We start from the raw sequence: 15315 nt of genomic DNA, 5'->3' as shown, positions 1-15315 counted from the left end.
TCATCAGCATACTGGAAAAAAGTATTAATTTTTCAAAAGCAAAAATGTAATGCTCATATGTCAGACTGGTAAGTTGCTGCTCTAACTATGGCATGCTCCAACAACTGGAAAGTGATCCTGGCAAGCATTTGACAGAGGAAATGTAAGGAAGACAGATGTTTTCAAGTTTCATGTCTAATACGCTGCATTTTAATCGATTTCAGCATCTACTGTAAATATGAAAATATATCTTTAAATGTTTGTGTCAGTGAGGAAGAAAAACAAATTATTGGAAAAATGCAAACTGGACTATTAACATTTTAGTATTTCTACAGGAAGTCTGCCATACCGGGCTCACCAAAAGAGAAACTTCAGAACTCCAGGCCAGTGTCACACATGTAGTTATAATGCTGAGTTTAGCATTACAAATATTGGAAAAACAAAATGTTCAAATCAGGAGTGCTGACTGAACTTTGGTTCTGAGGTTCTTGCAGTTTTGAAAAACAAAGAAGCAAAGGTGTCCAGTTTCCATCAAGTTTCAGTTTAAACACCTACCCCATGCAATAAGAAAATTAACAAATTTGCAGTATTTTAGCTTCTGTTTTTTCCCTAAATTGTACCATCTAAACCATATTCCTCCCTATTTCAAAGACAGTCTCTGTAAGAGAACTTAAAGGAAAACAAGTCGTGTTTATATGTTAATAAGCTACCAATGGGTCTGAGTATAATTATCTAATCAGTTTACATCTGTAATTATGGGTGAGGTTACTTTAGACTTGAACAAAGGGCCTGCAGTGCAAATTTTCACAATTAGCTGCCTACACCACCACTGGCTTATCTACGTACAAAATCAATTTTCCCAACTAAATAGAAGCTGAGCAACTGACATACTCCTTCCAAGTATATTTGATAAGGGATAGCAAGGTAACAAACCAGCTTTTTTTTTTTTGCAAAGTGGGAGTGAAAGAGTTACCTACTTTTTCTTTAGAATAGAATTTCTATACTCTAAACAGTACTTTGATTACAACTATTGTCTTACAGAATAAAGCTTTAATGAAAATTAGGTGTTCAAGAATCTATCCAACAGGCAAAAGGCTACAATCCTACAATGAAAAGAGGCAACTAAATTTTTTTTTTTAAGGGAAAATAGCCTAAACAAACCGCAAAACATAACTAACTTTAACTAGGTATAAAAAAATTAGAAACTACAATGCAGCAAAACAACACAGCAAGGTAAAGGATAAAAAGTTGCAATTGATGCAGCTAAGAAGCACAAGACTTTTTAATGCATAAGAAAAAAATACCAAAAATAACATAACTTACTACTAGTGAAGGATAGTAAAATTGTCAAGAGCCAAAAAAAGCTGTGATGTGCAATAAGTACTTTACACTAGGAAACAATTAAGATGACATATCTATGAAGAAACTTAAGTACTTTCCAATGCTCTAACAGTGGTAGAGATGTTTCCTTTATCACTATGAAATTTTTAGAAATAAATACTTGTGATGGCAAGGTCAAATGATTTGTTCCTAATAATTCTGGAAAGCTGGGATTAAAGTCTCAAGTGGCTGACAGTTTTACAACACTACCATAGTTCAAATAAATCATGACTTAATCCTCTGACGACAAGAAAAAAAAAAGTGACAACACAGGCCAGAAAGTTTGTCACTTAACTAGAAAATATATAGAAGAAACTGTGTAGAAAGTATTAAATTAACAGATCAAAACAACCTATGTTGACTAGCATCAACAGAAGATTATGCACAGAAGACTAAAATCATGATTTTGCCTAAGTAATACAAAAGTGAGGCAATATAATATTTACCCACATGACCATAATATTTACCTACATACCACCCGACTAGCAAGGTGGTTTTAGAACTGTGTTAGAGCAATAAAGAACACATAAAGTAAATTAAAGCTCAAGACAGCACCACAGTTTATTTACTGATTTTAATGAGAGAACTTGCCTGGACTGTTGCCATATTTAAAAGCATTCAACATTTTCTGTGATTGAAAGTGACTCTAAACACACTTTTTGATAGCATGTTGTGGATGAGATGGGCATCAACTACTCAGAGTAGCAGTCAGAACATAGTCAGAAGGACCAAACCAGACAGACTCGCTCAAACAAAATATGTTCTATGCGAAAATCAAATGCAAAGCATATTGTTAAGGAACAAGCAGGGGACCATACTTTAAACAGCAAATTAATTTCATCTGCACATAGCTTTTGTTCAGAATAAGCAAATGATCCAAAGGAAGACAGCCATATTCAGCAGCAGTGGCTATTCTGTATGAGTAATTACAATTCTGATGACACAGACAATCCCCAAAACAGAAGAAACTGTGAGCTGCATGACTGCAACAGGACTGCATGATTCAAGATTTTAGCCCAATGCTATTAAGTATTTATCTGTCAATGAGAAAAAGGCTGAAGATCACAGACATCAAAATACTGGTCATCACATAGGTGAGATTAAGAAATGCTTTTAGAAAGAAACTTAGGATTTTTATGGATGCTGTAAAGCTTCTAAGGCTTGGATCTTACTCATCTCTCTGATGAGAAGTGCTGAAAGATATCACTCCAGGGTAGTACTGCAGAAGCAAACAGCCATAGTTCCAAGTGAAAGGTCTGTATAAGTTGTGACCCTTAAATTCATTATCTATCATGACAGTGTCCTTTAAAAAATGGAAATGTATCACCTGGGTTCTTGTGGAATTTGGTGACAGATCAGTGCATAATACTGAAACACTATTCACCAAGAGATCAGCTCATATTACATTTGAATTAATTAAAACATGAAGCAGGTTTATTTTAGAAAAGTAGTCTGTGAAATGAGGTCCTGAAAAGCAGCAGGAAAGGGTTCTTACAAAATGGTCACCCAGACTGCAGGACTTTTGGTCACATCAATGAGATGATCATCCCCAATATGGTTGCTGTGGTTTAACCCCAGATGGCAATTTAGCCTCACACAGCCCCTTGCTCACTACCCTTGGGTGGTAGAAGTGAGAAAACTCAGGTTGAGATAAAGACAGTGTAACTGGGAAAGCAAAAGCTGCACACACAAACAAAGCAAAATAAAGAATTCAATCACCACTTCTCTTGGGCAGGCAGGTGATCAGCCACCCCCAGGAAAGCAGAGCGCCAGAGGGCTCCCTCAGGCATCGCCGTGACTTGGGAAGACAAACGGCATCACCCTGAATGTCTCCCTTTCCTTCTTCATCCCCCAGGTCTATATGTTGAACTTGATGACATATGGTATGGAATGTCCCTTGGGTCAGTTGGGGTCAGCTGTGCCCTCCCAACTCCATGTATGGCTGCCTGTTCCTGGCCTGAAACAGAGTCAAAAGGCCAGGCACACCTTGGATTTCATTTTTTGGGCAAGTAAATTCATCCAACCTGCAAGAAACTAATGTCCTAAGGAAGCAAACCTCCAAGAATGACAGCATCTCCTCCATCAAATATTCAATTTATATGCATAAGTGAACAGGAACTATCTAGAGACCCCCATCACTGGCATCTGTGGCTGCCCATGGAAAAGCTAATCAAATAAGGTTAAACCAAAAGTTTTTCATAGAATCAACAAGAATAAGCAGCATAAGAATCAGTTCTTATCAAATTCTTATCAAATTATCAATCAAAATTCTTCTTGTCAAATGTTTTGTTCAACACTTAATAGCAGCTGTTCACAAGAAAAAATTATTGTGAAGGCAAACAATTTCAGAAGTGGAAATTGTACCTATGGCTGCACTCAGCAACTTCTATCAATTTCCCTTGGAATCAGAAGCAAGACGTAAGCTTTCCACAACACTGGTTCTAGACTCGCAAACACATTATTATTTGGGACTGCCACCTCTGATGCTGGAAAATATCCAGTAGGATTAGACTATTCCTCCAGAAAAATATGAAAAATATGGGGGAGAAGGGGAAAGCAGACATCTAAATAGATCCTGACCCCTTGACAACAAAATGTGACACTGCCACCGACTTAATCTTCAAGAAAAGCTAGACAAATCTACAGGAAGCAGCAATAATGCCATTTGTTCAGCAATGCAGAACACAAGGCTAGCACCAAAGGGCACTTGAGGTACTTGAGCTGCAACTGCTACAGCTCCAGAACAGTCTAACAGCATCTGAGCTGGTATCTCCTGTACCAAAAGCCACAAGAACAAACTGGGAAAGTCTGCAGAACTGCCACTAGAAGTAGGCATCTGGAAGCCGTCAGAAGTAAATAATTTTTGACTATGTTGATGCTAATTGGTCTATAATTATCCATGGTATCCAGGCATCAATATTCTGTTTCATTCTGCATTTTAACTTCAAGACTTTGATATCCCATCACATTTATTTTCCCATTCACATCAACACAGCACCTACAGCCCCTTCTTCATGTCAAAGCAAGTTGTATTTGATAACACTCATTCTGATCCCCTTTAGACCTGCATCCCACTTCTGTTACCCCAAATACTTAATTCTTCAGGGATGGGAGAAACAAAATAACGTCTAAGCACACATAGAAGGGAAGGTTTTCAACATGCCTGTTGTTGTAAACTTCTGTAGGCTTTCACAATTTCTCCTTATAACACACATATATAACATACCTGTCATCTGATTGGAGCACAGTTCAGAATGAAGGTTTAAGAATACGGCCTTCTATCCAAAGTCTGAGAACAACACTTAGCATAGTGCCAGCTGACTGTCTTAAATTAACAACCAAAGTCTTTGAGGCCAGTGTACAGGTCCTTTTGTACAATGGATCAAGTATTGATCTATTGTTATATTATAGTCCTAACACCCTTACAAAAAATTCCCAGACCTGTGTTCTGCTTATAAACCAGAGAAGAATTATCACTTACTATCTACAAGCTGGCCTTTAGCTTAAACTGGTAACTTAGAAATGGAAGAGAAGTTGCACAAAGGAAATTCAGATTTCACAAGTTCTTTCAAAATCAGGACTACGATGATTTGTACATCTCTCAAGAGTTATCAGTGATCATAGACCTGAGCGTTTGCTGTAAATACCAAAAAGAGTATCTATTGACTAATAGAGGATTTACTGAAAGGACAAAGAAGGAATGAATAAGAGGGGTTAATCAAAAATAAAACAAAAAGAGCAAAAGTATCAAATGTAGCCTTTATTATACACTATAGGTAAGTGTTCTAAGTGTTGTCACATGAACATTTGATTTCAATTAATTTACATTGTATCAGTGCTCTTCCAACAGAAGTGACTTTCCTGTACTTTACTGTTCAAAATAACCACAGGCTAATAAAGAATATATGAAACAATTCTTAACCTCATTAAAAGAGTCACAGCTTAAAATGCAACCCCAACAGTACAAAATTTGGTTACATCAGCTTTCCTAAAATTCACCCATACCTTTCCCCCAAAAGACTAAATACTCACAGGAGCAAGCAGAACTGGCTCATTACATGAAGATACATTAAAAAAAACCCCCAAACCCAAACACACCAGCTCCTACAGTTCTTGTTGTATTTGTGGCTCCCTGGCCTCCTCACAGAGGAAGGCAACTGCTACGTAAAAAGTTTTGCAGACTACAAGCTTCATTGCAAGCAGGCAACTATGCCGACTTGATTTTGTGATATTTTCTTCATCCTAAAATTAAAATCACACATTATCTATTTTTATTCTGTATTACAAGATACTTACTCTGCCATTACACGTCTGACGTTATTGGCATATAACACTGGATTTTTTCTTTCTTCTTCTGAAGGAGTATACACAGGTAGAAACTGCATAAAGAGAACTGAATTATACCAAAAATATTTAACATTTTAAACAATCTCTCTTATAGCATTACGGTGAAAATTGTGTACAGTTTGTTGTTACTTACAAAATTATATTAACAAAAGGACTATAGAAAAATTTATAATTCAACTCTTAAATGCTTAAGCATATGTCATACTTCTAGAAATTCATATAACAGACTCTGCTCAATTTTTATCTCATGGAACCCAGGGAGAGTAAGTAAGACTAGGAATTTTTAAATAATTTACAAGTATTAGCATTTTCTTGCATAAACCTTTCTTTTACATTCTTTTGTTCAGCTCTTTCCAGATAACCAAAAAATTTCACACTGGTCTTTAAAAAATAAAATAACAACTGGGGAATAAATATGAAGTAGTTTCAGCAAATATTTCTCAATAACTTTGAAGTTAGCTGTATTGTCACAATTACATAATGGTATGATCAGCAGTACTCTAACGTTGCCATTAGATGTTTTTTCTTATAATGGGCAAATCTTGAATTTTTTTTGAGTTTTGCTAGTTTTCCTTACATGCACTACTGCAACTGCAAACATATGACTCCTGTCTTCTAGGTTTACATTACAAGCAGATACACCAGCCTGATTTAATATACAAAAGGACAAAGACTGTGAAGTTAACAGAGGTGGAATAAGTGTTCCTTCAACTTCCAAGTCCTATTCCATTTCTTCGAGTTGCAAACTGCTGTCAAGTCATTCACCCAAACACAGAACAAGTCTGAAGATGAGGAGATTTCAGAGGTGTTCTACATGTCCGTGCCTAACTTGATATAAATAGCTTGATATTTCAACAGCACTCACAAAACCAGAAGAACTCTCAGCTGCTGCAGATTGTGATGGATGTATGAACACTGAAGCAGACAGGTCACCAAAACAAACTGACATGAGCCAAAACAATCTACATGTGCAGATGAACATATCTCCGTTCTTCTTCACAACATTGCTTGCATGCCAGTTCCAAGTACAGGATGGATAGATGGGCCAATATTTACAGAAACCTATTATAAAACCTACATAGATGCTTGATTCTCAATATACATACTGGATGACACATATGGTATGCCAGAACATATGTTATATGCAGAGAAGCACAGACTAATTTTGGATCCTGATTGTTGGCTGTTTAACCTTACCAGCTATCATTTAATCAAAAACAGACCGATGTTGTGTTGTTCTGTTGTATGTCTCCCTGAGTTATCGCATCATAAGCAGTAACTGTGGTATCTAGGCTGGTTGGTATTTGCTAGCATCTCTGTGCTGATGGAACAGAGCAGGAATAAAAACCAAAAAATTCTGGAGACCAAGGGAAAAACACGGCTTTGAACAACTAGTTTTTCTTCTACATTCCTAAATCTGCCACACTTCCTTACAAAAACAGATTCAACAAGTAGATCTCAAGTATTCTGCCTCATACTTGAAAGCAACCTTGAAAACAGCTCTGTTCCTCTACCCTCTGCCAGCTCCTGCTCTAGTACGGAGTACTTTAGAAGGCCACTAGTTAGTTAGCTTTTTTTTTAAAGACTATCAAAGATCATAACTTATTATGCAAGATCTGTAAGAGCTACAGAAACTCAGCATCTGCTAGCAGCTGCTGCCTCAAAAATCAAGAAAGCTCAGCAGTGTTCACTTCTGTGTGAAAGAACATTTTACTTGCCTAGGGCAGAAAAACATGTTCCTGAGATAGAGTAAAAATCCTGCCAAGTAACTGGTTTGTCCTATCCCTGCATAAGGCAGTCGCTCCGTGGCCTTTCTGCAAAAAACAGGTCACTATTTTGGGAACCAATTTTTTTTTTAATATATGCTATTAATAGCTGATGATATCCAACTGAAGTGATAACACAAACCACAAATTTCTACAACAGATACAAACATTCAGTGGCTGGTATTTTGTACGTTCATTAATTTTGAGAATAACTGATTGCATAAATAAGCAAACACAGAGCAATGATAAGTACTGTGATTAGCATGCATTATATGTCACTACTGTAACACAATGTATGTAAATATGCAATAGTTCTTCCTACTGATTTACCCTGTCATCAGTTCCATCTGTCAGAGCTAAAGAGCTGCTTCATTATTCAGAAAGCAAATGAATTGCAGAACATCTGTCAAATATCCTATATAACACTTTCCAAATACTGTAATTGTCCACAAAATGTAATTACTCTGTCTAAAATACATAAAGGCAACAATTTAAAAGGAATGGCTTTAATAGTTTTTGCATTGTCACTACAGTAGTCTTCAGCCTTAGGATCACACAGTGTTTTCCTCAAAACAAAGTTAAGAATATAGATAGATTTTCTTTCTGTTTTCCTGTTTCACATTCTGACTAGTGCAGCCTAATTAAAAATTAGCCAGACATTAAATAACCTATCCAACCTATAAGAAATCACCCATGATTTTCCTCTACAAGACAGCCCTTAGTTTGTACACCAGCATTCACACACTTGGATGTCTAACATACAAAGTTGGTACACTATTCGGAATAGTAATCAGGCCGTTAAAAGACAAGAAATTTGTTCACAAAAGGCTCTTTGAACAGAGTCAGAAATTTATCTATTCAATTTAAATCAATAAGAAAGCAAAGTCTTATGCCAAGGGGAAAACTGTATTTTGCTATTCCATTTTTAGACTACATTTTCAGATACAGAAGCCATTTGTCTAAAATATAAGTGGTATTTTAACCTGTTTTTACAGACAAACATACAAAGTTTGAACACAAACTTTTACTGCAGAATCAAGTACAATATTACATATTCTGAACCTGCTCAGAATAAACTGGGTTTCTTTTTTTACTGACCTCGATTTCCACAGAATTGTGAAACTGACATAAAGTAAGCCACAGAATTTCAAACCTAAAAGGAGCAAGAGATGGGAAAGGATGGAGAAAAAAAATTTATATGTAGTGACACAGTAGTACATTACACTCCAAAGTCTTCAAGTAGCATTCCTACTTGTAGGTGTGATCATATTCAGATAAAAGTAACAGAAAAGGTCTTTGAAAGTACTTCTACACATTACATTCCGTAAGGTGCAACAAAAGCAGTTTACACTGAATTGGCATCTTAAAAAACACTCAAAAGCAGGAAGAAAAACAGTAAAAGATAGTGTATGCATAATGCGTAAAGAAAGAGTAAGTCTGCTTCAGGAAAGTGCTGTATTCAGCACACAGCTGGCAAGATTAATTATAACCAGTGAGATTTTATCATTACCTCGGTTTGGAATCAAAGTTCATTATACTGCAGAAGTCTGTTAATGAAATTCTACGTGTGCTCTATTAGCCTAAGATACAAGATAACTGGAATCAACTTGACCTTGGAAAGCATTAAGGTTCAAATCCAGGAAAGGATTTAGTAAACCTAAATTAGGGAGCAGCGTTAGTAACCCCATTTTTATACAGTATCTAGGTAGTTACAGAAGTCAATCATTGTGAGGGGAGGGCTGGTCAAAATCCTCGTAGGCAGATGAAGTGCAGTTTCTAGAAGCAAAACCCTACTCATTTTGTTATACACTCATGCAGGGGTGCAAAATATTTTCCCTCCTTCCTTCCTACTCCCAATGCATTAAAGCAAAGAAAAGGATCAAGAACAACAGTGGAATCTGTAATTTGAAGTTTACGGCACTGATAAGAAACATCAAAGTCCAGTTTGTAGGTCCTTGTCCAAGAGCATTAAAACCCCCCAAAGAGTTATAAGTAAACTTTTCTCTCTGCCACCTCTCTGGAATCCTAAGAGATTAAACTTTAAATTTAAATAAAAGTCTAAAACTGATAGAACCTGTATCTAACTCAAGTCTAATGTAGAGAAAATTGAAGTTGTATACTATAGTCATTCTTTGTTTTCAAGGTAGTCAGCTGATCTGCTCTGCATACCGTCAAATTAGTAAAAACATTACTTTCAGTAAGTGGAAGAAAGTGTCTAAGTTTGTATGTGACAAGTTTTCAATCCACTTTATAGGCTACAGCACCTTTGAACAAACAATACTCCTGGATACAGCAACATTTCCAGATTAAATTTTGACTAACACTAAAACAGAAGAGAGACATTTGCTGAGAAAAAAAAAAAAATGTATCAGTCTTAACATTATTTTCTGCTAAGACATCAGAAATACATTTTGGGTCACTCAGCAGAATTAATCTTAATTAAGTACAGCTGTAATTTAAACTGACCCAGTCAATTTGTATAACATCACATGCTGCCTCAGATTCAGATTTGGCTTTAATTTAATTTAACTTTTTTAGCAGATGTCAGCACTTCAGAATAAAGGCTTTGTAGACATTACAGTGATCTGAGGCAACACACCTACAAGTTTCTTCCCTCTTCCTCCTTTTATGTGTTCTTGACTCCTCAGTTAGGACACTACACTGGAAGTAAGCTACTTGCCTTTCTCCTCTATGGCCCAGTTACTTTTTCAGGTGAATTGCAGTGGGGTGAATTGCAGTGGGGTGAATTGCAGGGAAGAGGTAGGAGCTCATGAGAACAGAAATCCCTTCATGCAGTAAATGCTACAGTGCCTATTTACATTATGCACTATCATGGATTCACCTACTTCTAATGTGATACATTAATTGTAAGACAAACTTTTAAAAGTTATCAATTAATTCCTCAAGTCTCCAAATCTAGTTATGGCCTTAATTCGATTTGGTTCCCAAGTGCAAAACTGACAAAATTCTAAATTAATTGAATCCTGGCTAATCCCAATAGTTTCCTTGTTACTACTAAAATACAGGATCTCAGGTAGGACATTTAAAACAATAAAAAGCATTAAAAAAAGAAGTCAACTCCCCTTTACTTAGGGTTCAAAATTTCTTGTTTTCACCTTCACCTAAACATTTTAGAATTTCTATTCAAATTCCAGCATGAAAATAATGCTTAAATTTTTTTTTAAACAATCAGGAACTGCTTCATTTAATATCTTATATTACATGAATTTGCAAAATCAAAGTTATATTTGGGCAAGACAATGGAAACAGTATCTCCAAATTCTCTGAATTGACTTTTTCCATGAGACTAGACTAATTTCAAACAGTAGCCCTACAGATTTTATACAGTAATATACCAAATCAATTTGCAGGCAACAAAATACACAGAGCAGAAACAAGTTGTTTTACTTCAGGCACTTGGCTAAAAAAAAGTAAATCTGAAATAAAAACCTAAAATCCATTCTGCAAACCAACAAAATCATAGTGGCAGAAGTACACTGTTTGTACCTGGAATTCTCTAAATCAGGATTATCGTAATTAGGGAATAATAGATAAAAATTAAATTAATCCCAAAGAACAATCCAATAACCAGGAATTGGTTGACTATATGTGCCTGCAAGTCATGTAAATAAAAAGTAATGGAGGAAAGCAATCATGATGCAAGCAATAAAACATAAACCACTTACGCTCCTGGCCCTTGCCATGTCCATGTGATCGTGTCCTAAGAAAAGAAGTATGACAGTTGCAATTAATTACTGTGCTTTCAATTTTTTACACTGCAGACAGCATAACTGACAACATAGGACTAAAATGTTTTCATGGAAATTTCAATGTCCTTCTTGCAAAAGTTCTTAACTCTGTTAGGAATCAGCCTATCTTTTTACACAGCTAGGAAATATCCAGTAACACAGGTCTTAAACACCAAATATCTACATTCATAAAACATTTAAAGGTCTAGGTATTCTTCAAAGGCTGTTAGCCTTCAAAAAGAAAGTTACTTGCTTAGCTGATGTTCCTTGATATGCATAGTCCACATGTATTTATTTTCTTAGCCCACCCTGCTTGACAGTGTCCCTACAGTGTACTTGGATGTCCCAGCAATACATATGAACACTTTAACACTCCTGAAGTGTCCTCTGGAGATGACTGTAAGGAAGTCTGCTCAACCGACATGAAGCAGTAGGATGGGTAAGACCCTATGTCTTACCTCAAACAGTATTTTCACAGTTGCCTTTACACACAGACACCATACATCCACCTGCCTGATCCAAGAATCAAAAGGTACATTCTAAGATATCTAAACCTACAAATTTACTCTTAGGGAAGACCAGTAGCACTTCTGCATGGCCAAAATGAACACTGTGTGAAACACTAAGAGAGGACAAACAGCAGTGAAAGCATTTGTTAGATGCGAATAGCAAAAAGGGGTCAGAGACCTGGAAAGGAATATATAACAGATATAAGAGGTAACAGGAAGGAATATGACAGTAAAAGTCATCACATTTTTAACTGTAAGACTAAGAAATAGCACAGGAAAAAACCTGCAATACTTGGAGACAAGATTTAAGTGCAGAAGTAAGAATCTAAAGACCTGAAAATTAGTTCTGTTCTAACTGGAAAAAAAAAAGTTCAAGTCACTAATGAAAAGACAAGAGGACTCATTATATTCAGGTTTCCAAAAGATTAGATCAGAAAGATATTTATTTCAACTTACTGAAAATGTTCCAGTTCAGTTCTATTCTACCATTCAAATTCATTTTAGAGAGTTCAGGTGATCACATGTGCCAAGACCATGAAAAACCAAGTCAAATTCCAGTTTTAATTACCATTTAGAGCAAAAGGCCATCATAAGTAAAAATGAAAGAAAGCAAATCCATCCATAAAAGGTGAAAAATGTGATTGATGTAATACAATAATTCTTTATCATATTTTGTTTGATTGAAAATAATTGTTAGAAGTCAAGTTTTAAATTTTTAGTGGACCTTCCTCTTCAAACCATTTTTCTATCTATACCAAGTAACATACATACATAAAAAGAAGACTTATCCATGTAGTGATCTTTTAGAACTTTACTGTCTATAGCTTTATTGTTACACTGTTTCTGGCTATTTTGATGTCTGTGATAACACCGCAAGTAAACACATTATGGGGTTTGGTTTCTTTCCACAAGGAACTTTCATTTACAAACCCTGAGAAACCAGTGTAGACAGCTAATAATTTATCTAGACACTAGATCTGCCTTAAGAAAACAACACCACAGCATTACACATACCCAACTCAGCTCTCTAAATTGCAACAATGCAGAAGGAGACAAAGAAAAATGAAATCTCCACAAAAGTATTCTGATCACTGAACAGAGAATAAGTATTGTCAGAATCCAGCCCTGTGCTGGCTAGCCGGCAAGTCAAACTCAAATAACCCATGTATCTATCAACAATCCTGCAAGAAAATTCCCAATGTGAATGCCATAGCAGACATGCACGATTGCTCTCATCAAGAACATCAGGATGCAGCAGGGATGATGGCTATAAATGCAATTTTCTAGGGGAAAATAGGATTCTGGTCTGCAAGAGGCAGACCTATGCTACAGCAGACTCCTACCTCATAAAAATATCCAATATTTTTATGATAAAAACAGCAGGCAGACAATGGGAAGAGGCATTTTCCTTACCCAGTTACCTTTAATATTTATCACTGCTACCAGCTTATGCCTATGGACAGCATTCACTTCAACAGCATTCGGAGTACACTTTGAAACTACTGTATCTAGGTAATACTTTGAAATGTGTGGAAGCACATAAAACTCTAGAATGGCTTGGGTTGGAAGGGACTTTTAAAGGCCATCTATTCCAACACCCCTGCAACAAGCAGGGGCATCTTCAACTAGATCATGTTGGTCAGAGCTTCATCCAACCTGACCTTGAATGTTATCCTGCCTATTATTTCCCCTCAGCATGGGAGGAAACAGAGAGAGGAGTCATCTTCCATATAGTTTGAATTTGACACAAGAAGATACTGAGAATCATGCCAACCTTTAAACAGCAGACTGGCTGTTGTTTTTACATGTTCAGTCAACCCTGACATACCAAAACTGCACAGGAGATGCTGCCAAATCTCTTAGCAAATAGCAGTTACTTGTGGAAGACACTGGGACATAAAAACACATTTAAAATGGCTCTGTGATAATTACACAGGTATACAGCCTTTCATAATCACCAGCACTCTGACAGAAAATTCAAGTGAAGAAACAAAGAAAATAAGTGTAAAACCAAATTGCTGTAGAACCTATGATGAAGACATTAGAGCATTTATTTTAATTAGAGTATAGGTAATAGCTCTCAGGCATCCAATACCCAAAATATTACCAAATTAGATAACCAGTAGCAAATTTTGAATATCAGGTCTAAATATTTTAAGCCTTAAAATTTCTTTCTGCTCATGGATAATACTAACATACTACTCCTAAAGAAACATTGATACAGGACCAGAGATGTCATCTAACACAAATAATCACAAGCCCCAAGACAACAGGTATCCAGGGGGCAACCCTGACTATAAAAAAAATAAAATAGAGAGTTCTTCACAGTAACCAGAGCTACATTCATTTGCTAGAAAAGAACTGACTTTACTCCTTCCCTATTGTCACGTTTCAGTCCACTGCAGAACAGCAGTGCTTTCCCCAGTTCTTGAATAGAGTACAATTAAATAAACATGTAAGAGTGCCCACACCTACTACATTCACCCCAGGCTCGGATCTCAAAAAGCCTCCAAATACAGTAGGTGTACTCAAATCCAAGACTGTTCTCATCTGTACTGTGGAACTCAGAGCTCTGAATGTAGATCAGAGCAGGTACTTCAAGTGAAGAGCAGTGGGGTGACTGCACACAATGCGTATCTGGAATTCACTGGCTAAGCCAAGATCTTAAGAAGTTCCTTTCTAAACCTAAAATTATAATATGCAGTAGCTAAACAAGACAACAAATAGGAAGCCAGGGACAATTAAAGTTTGCTAAAAATGGTGTCTCAGTGTATGAAAAACAATATTCTCTCCCTACTCTGTTGTTCTTACATGTGTTGTGGTTTAATCCCAGCTGGCAACTAAGTACCATACAGCTGCTTGCTCGCTCAATCCTCCCCCAGGGTGGGTAGGAAAACCACGAAGAAAAGGTAAATCATGTAGATTGAGATAAGAATAACTTAATAACTGAAATAAAATAATCTAACTCTGCATCCTAACCAAAATAAACCTCACTTTCATGTACCACATCATATTCCTCCTTCCTCTTCTCTTTCTAACTCTGATAAAAGTCTTCTGCAGCCCCCAAGCTAATGTAAAAATCAAATAGTTATGGCAATTAGCACCCCCTTCATTAATGCTTAGATCTTAGGAAGGTCTCCAGGAAGTAGACCTTAGGGGTTAAATGACACAGAAAGGCACTGAAAACTAAGTGTTTCGCAGCAATTAAAAATACTGGGGAAAAGTAAAGTCCCATACACAAATTCATGCCAGCTCACAATGGATATCTATTTGAATAGTTACAGGTTTTTTACGATATTTTGCAGTAACACAAAGAAATTATGAAAATTTTCATTTGCATTTATATTGACTTACTTCAATGTTAAAAGCTCACAATTTCTGTCAATAAAGTGTTAGGAACATGTAATATTAGTTTACAAACTTTGCATATCATGTACTACAGGCAATAAGGACATCTCAGTGCGCAACTGGATTAAAATAATCTTTTTTCCTGAAAATAAAACAATCGTGTAATGCAAAGTCCCAGGCAACCTGCTACAATACACTTAAAACTATGTAAGCATAGTAGGCTGCTATTCTCGTCAC

The 15315-nt window shown here is 36.3% G+C and overlaps 1 protein-coding gene across 2 annotated transcripts in view; it reads right to left on the bottom strand.

The window, feature by feature from the left end:
- The window catches only part of LPCAT1 (lysophosphatidylcholine acyltransferase 1), a 61028-nt gene that overhangs the window by 23146 nt on the left and 22567 nt on the right, over positions 1-15315 (bottom strand). For both annotated transcript variants that reach the window (XM_017813303.1, XM_017813304.1), the window contains exons 7-9: positions 11159-11193; positions 8571-8625; positions 5656-5738 (exon numbers count right to left, since the gene is read on the bottom strand). In XM_017813303.1, coding sequence (XP_017668792.1) covers positions 5656-5738; positions 8571-8625; positions 11159-11193 — 173 coding nt within the window. The remainder of the gene's footprint in view (positions 1-5655; positions 5739-8570; positions 8626-11158; positions 11194-15315) is intronic.

The sequence above is a fragment of the Lepidothrix coronata genome, unplaced genomic scaffold (genome assembly GCF_001604755.1).
Source record: "Lepidothrix coronata isolate B3197 unplaced genomic scaffold, Lepidothrix_coronata-1.0 Scaffold40, whole genome shotgun sequence".
Taxonomy (NCBI): Eukaryota; Metazoa; Chordata; class Aves; order Passeriformes; family Pipridae; genus Lepidothrix; species Lepidothrix coronata.
The sequence above is the reverse complement of the archived record's forward strand: the minus strand, read 5'-3'. Positions and strand labels throughout refer to the sequence as shown.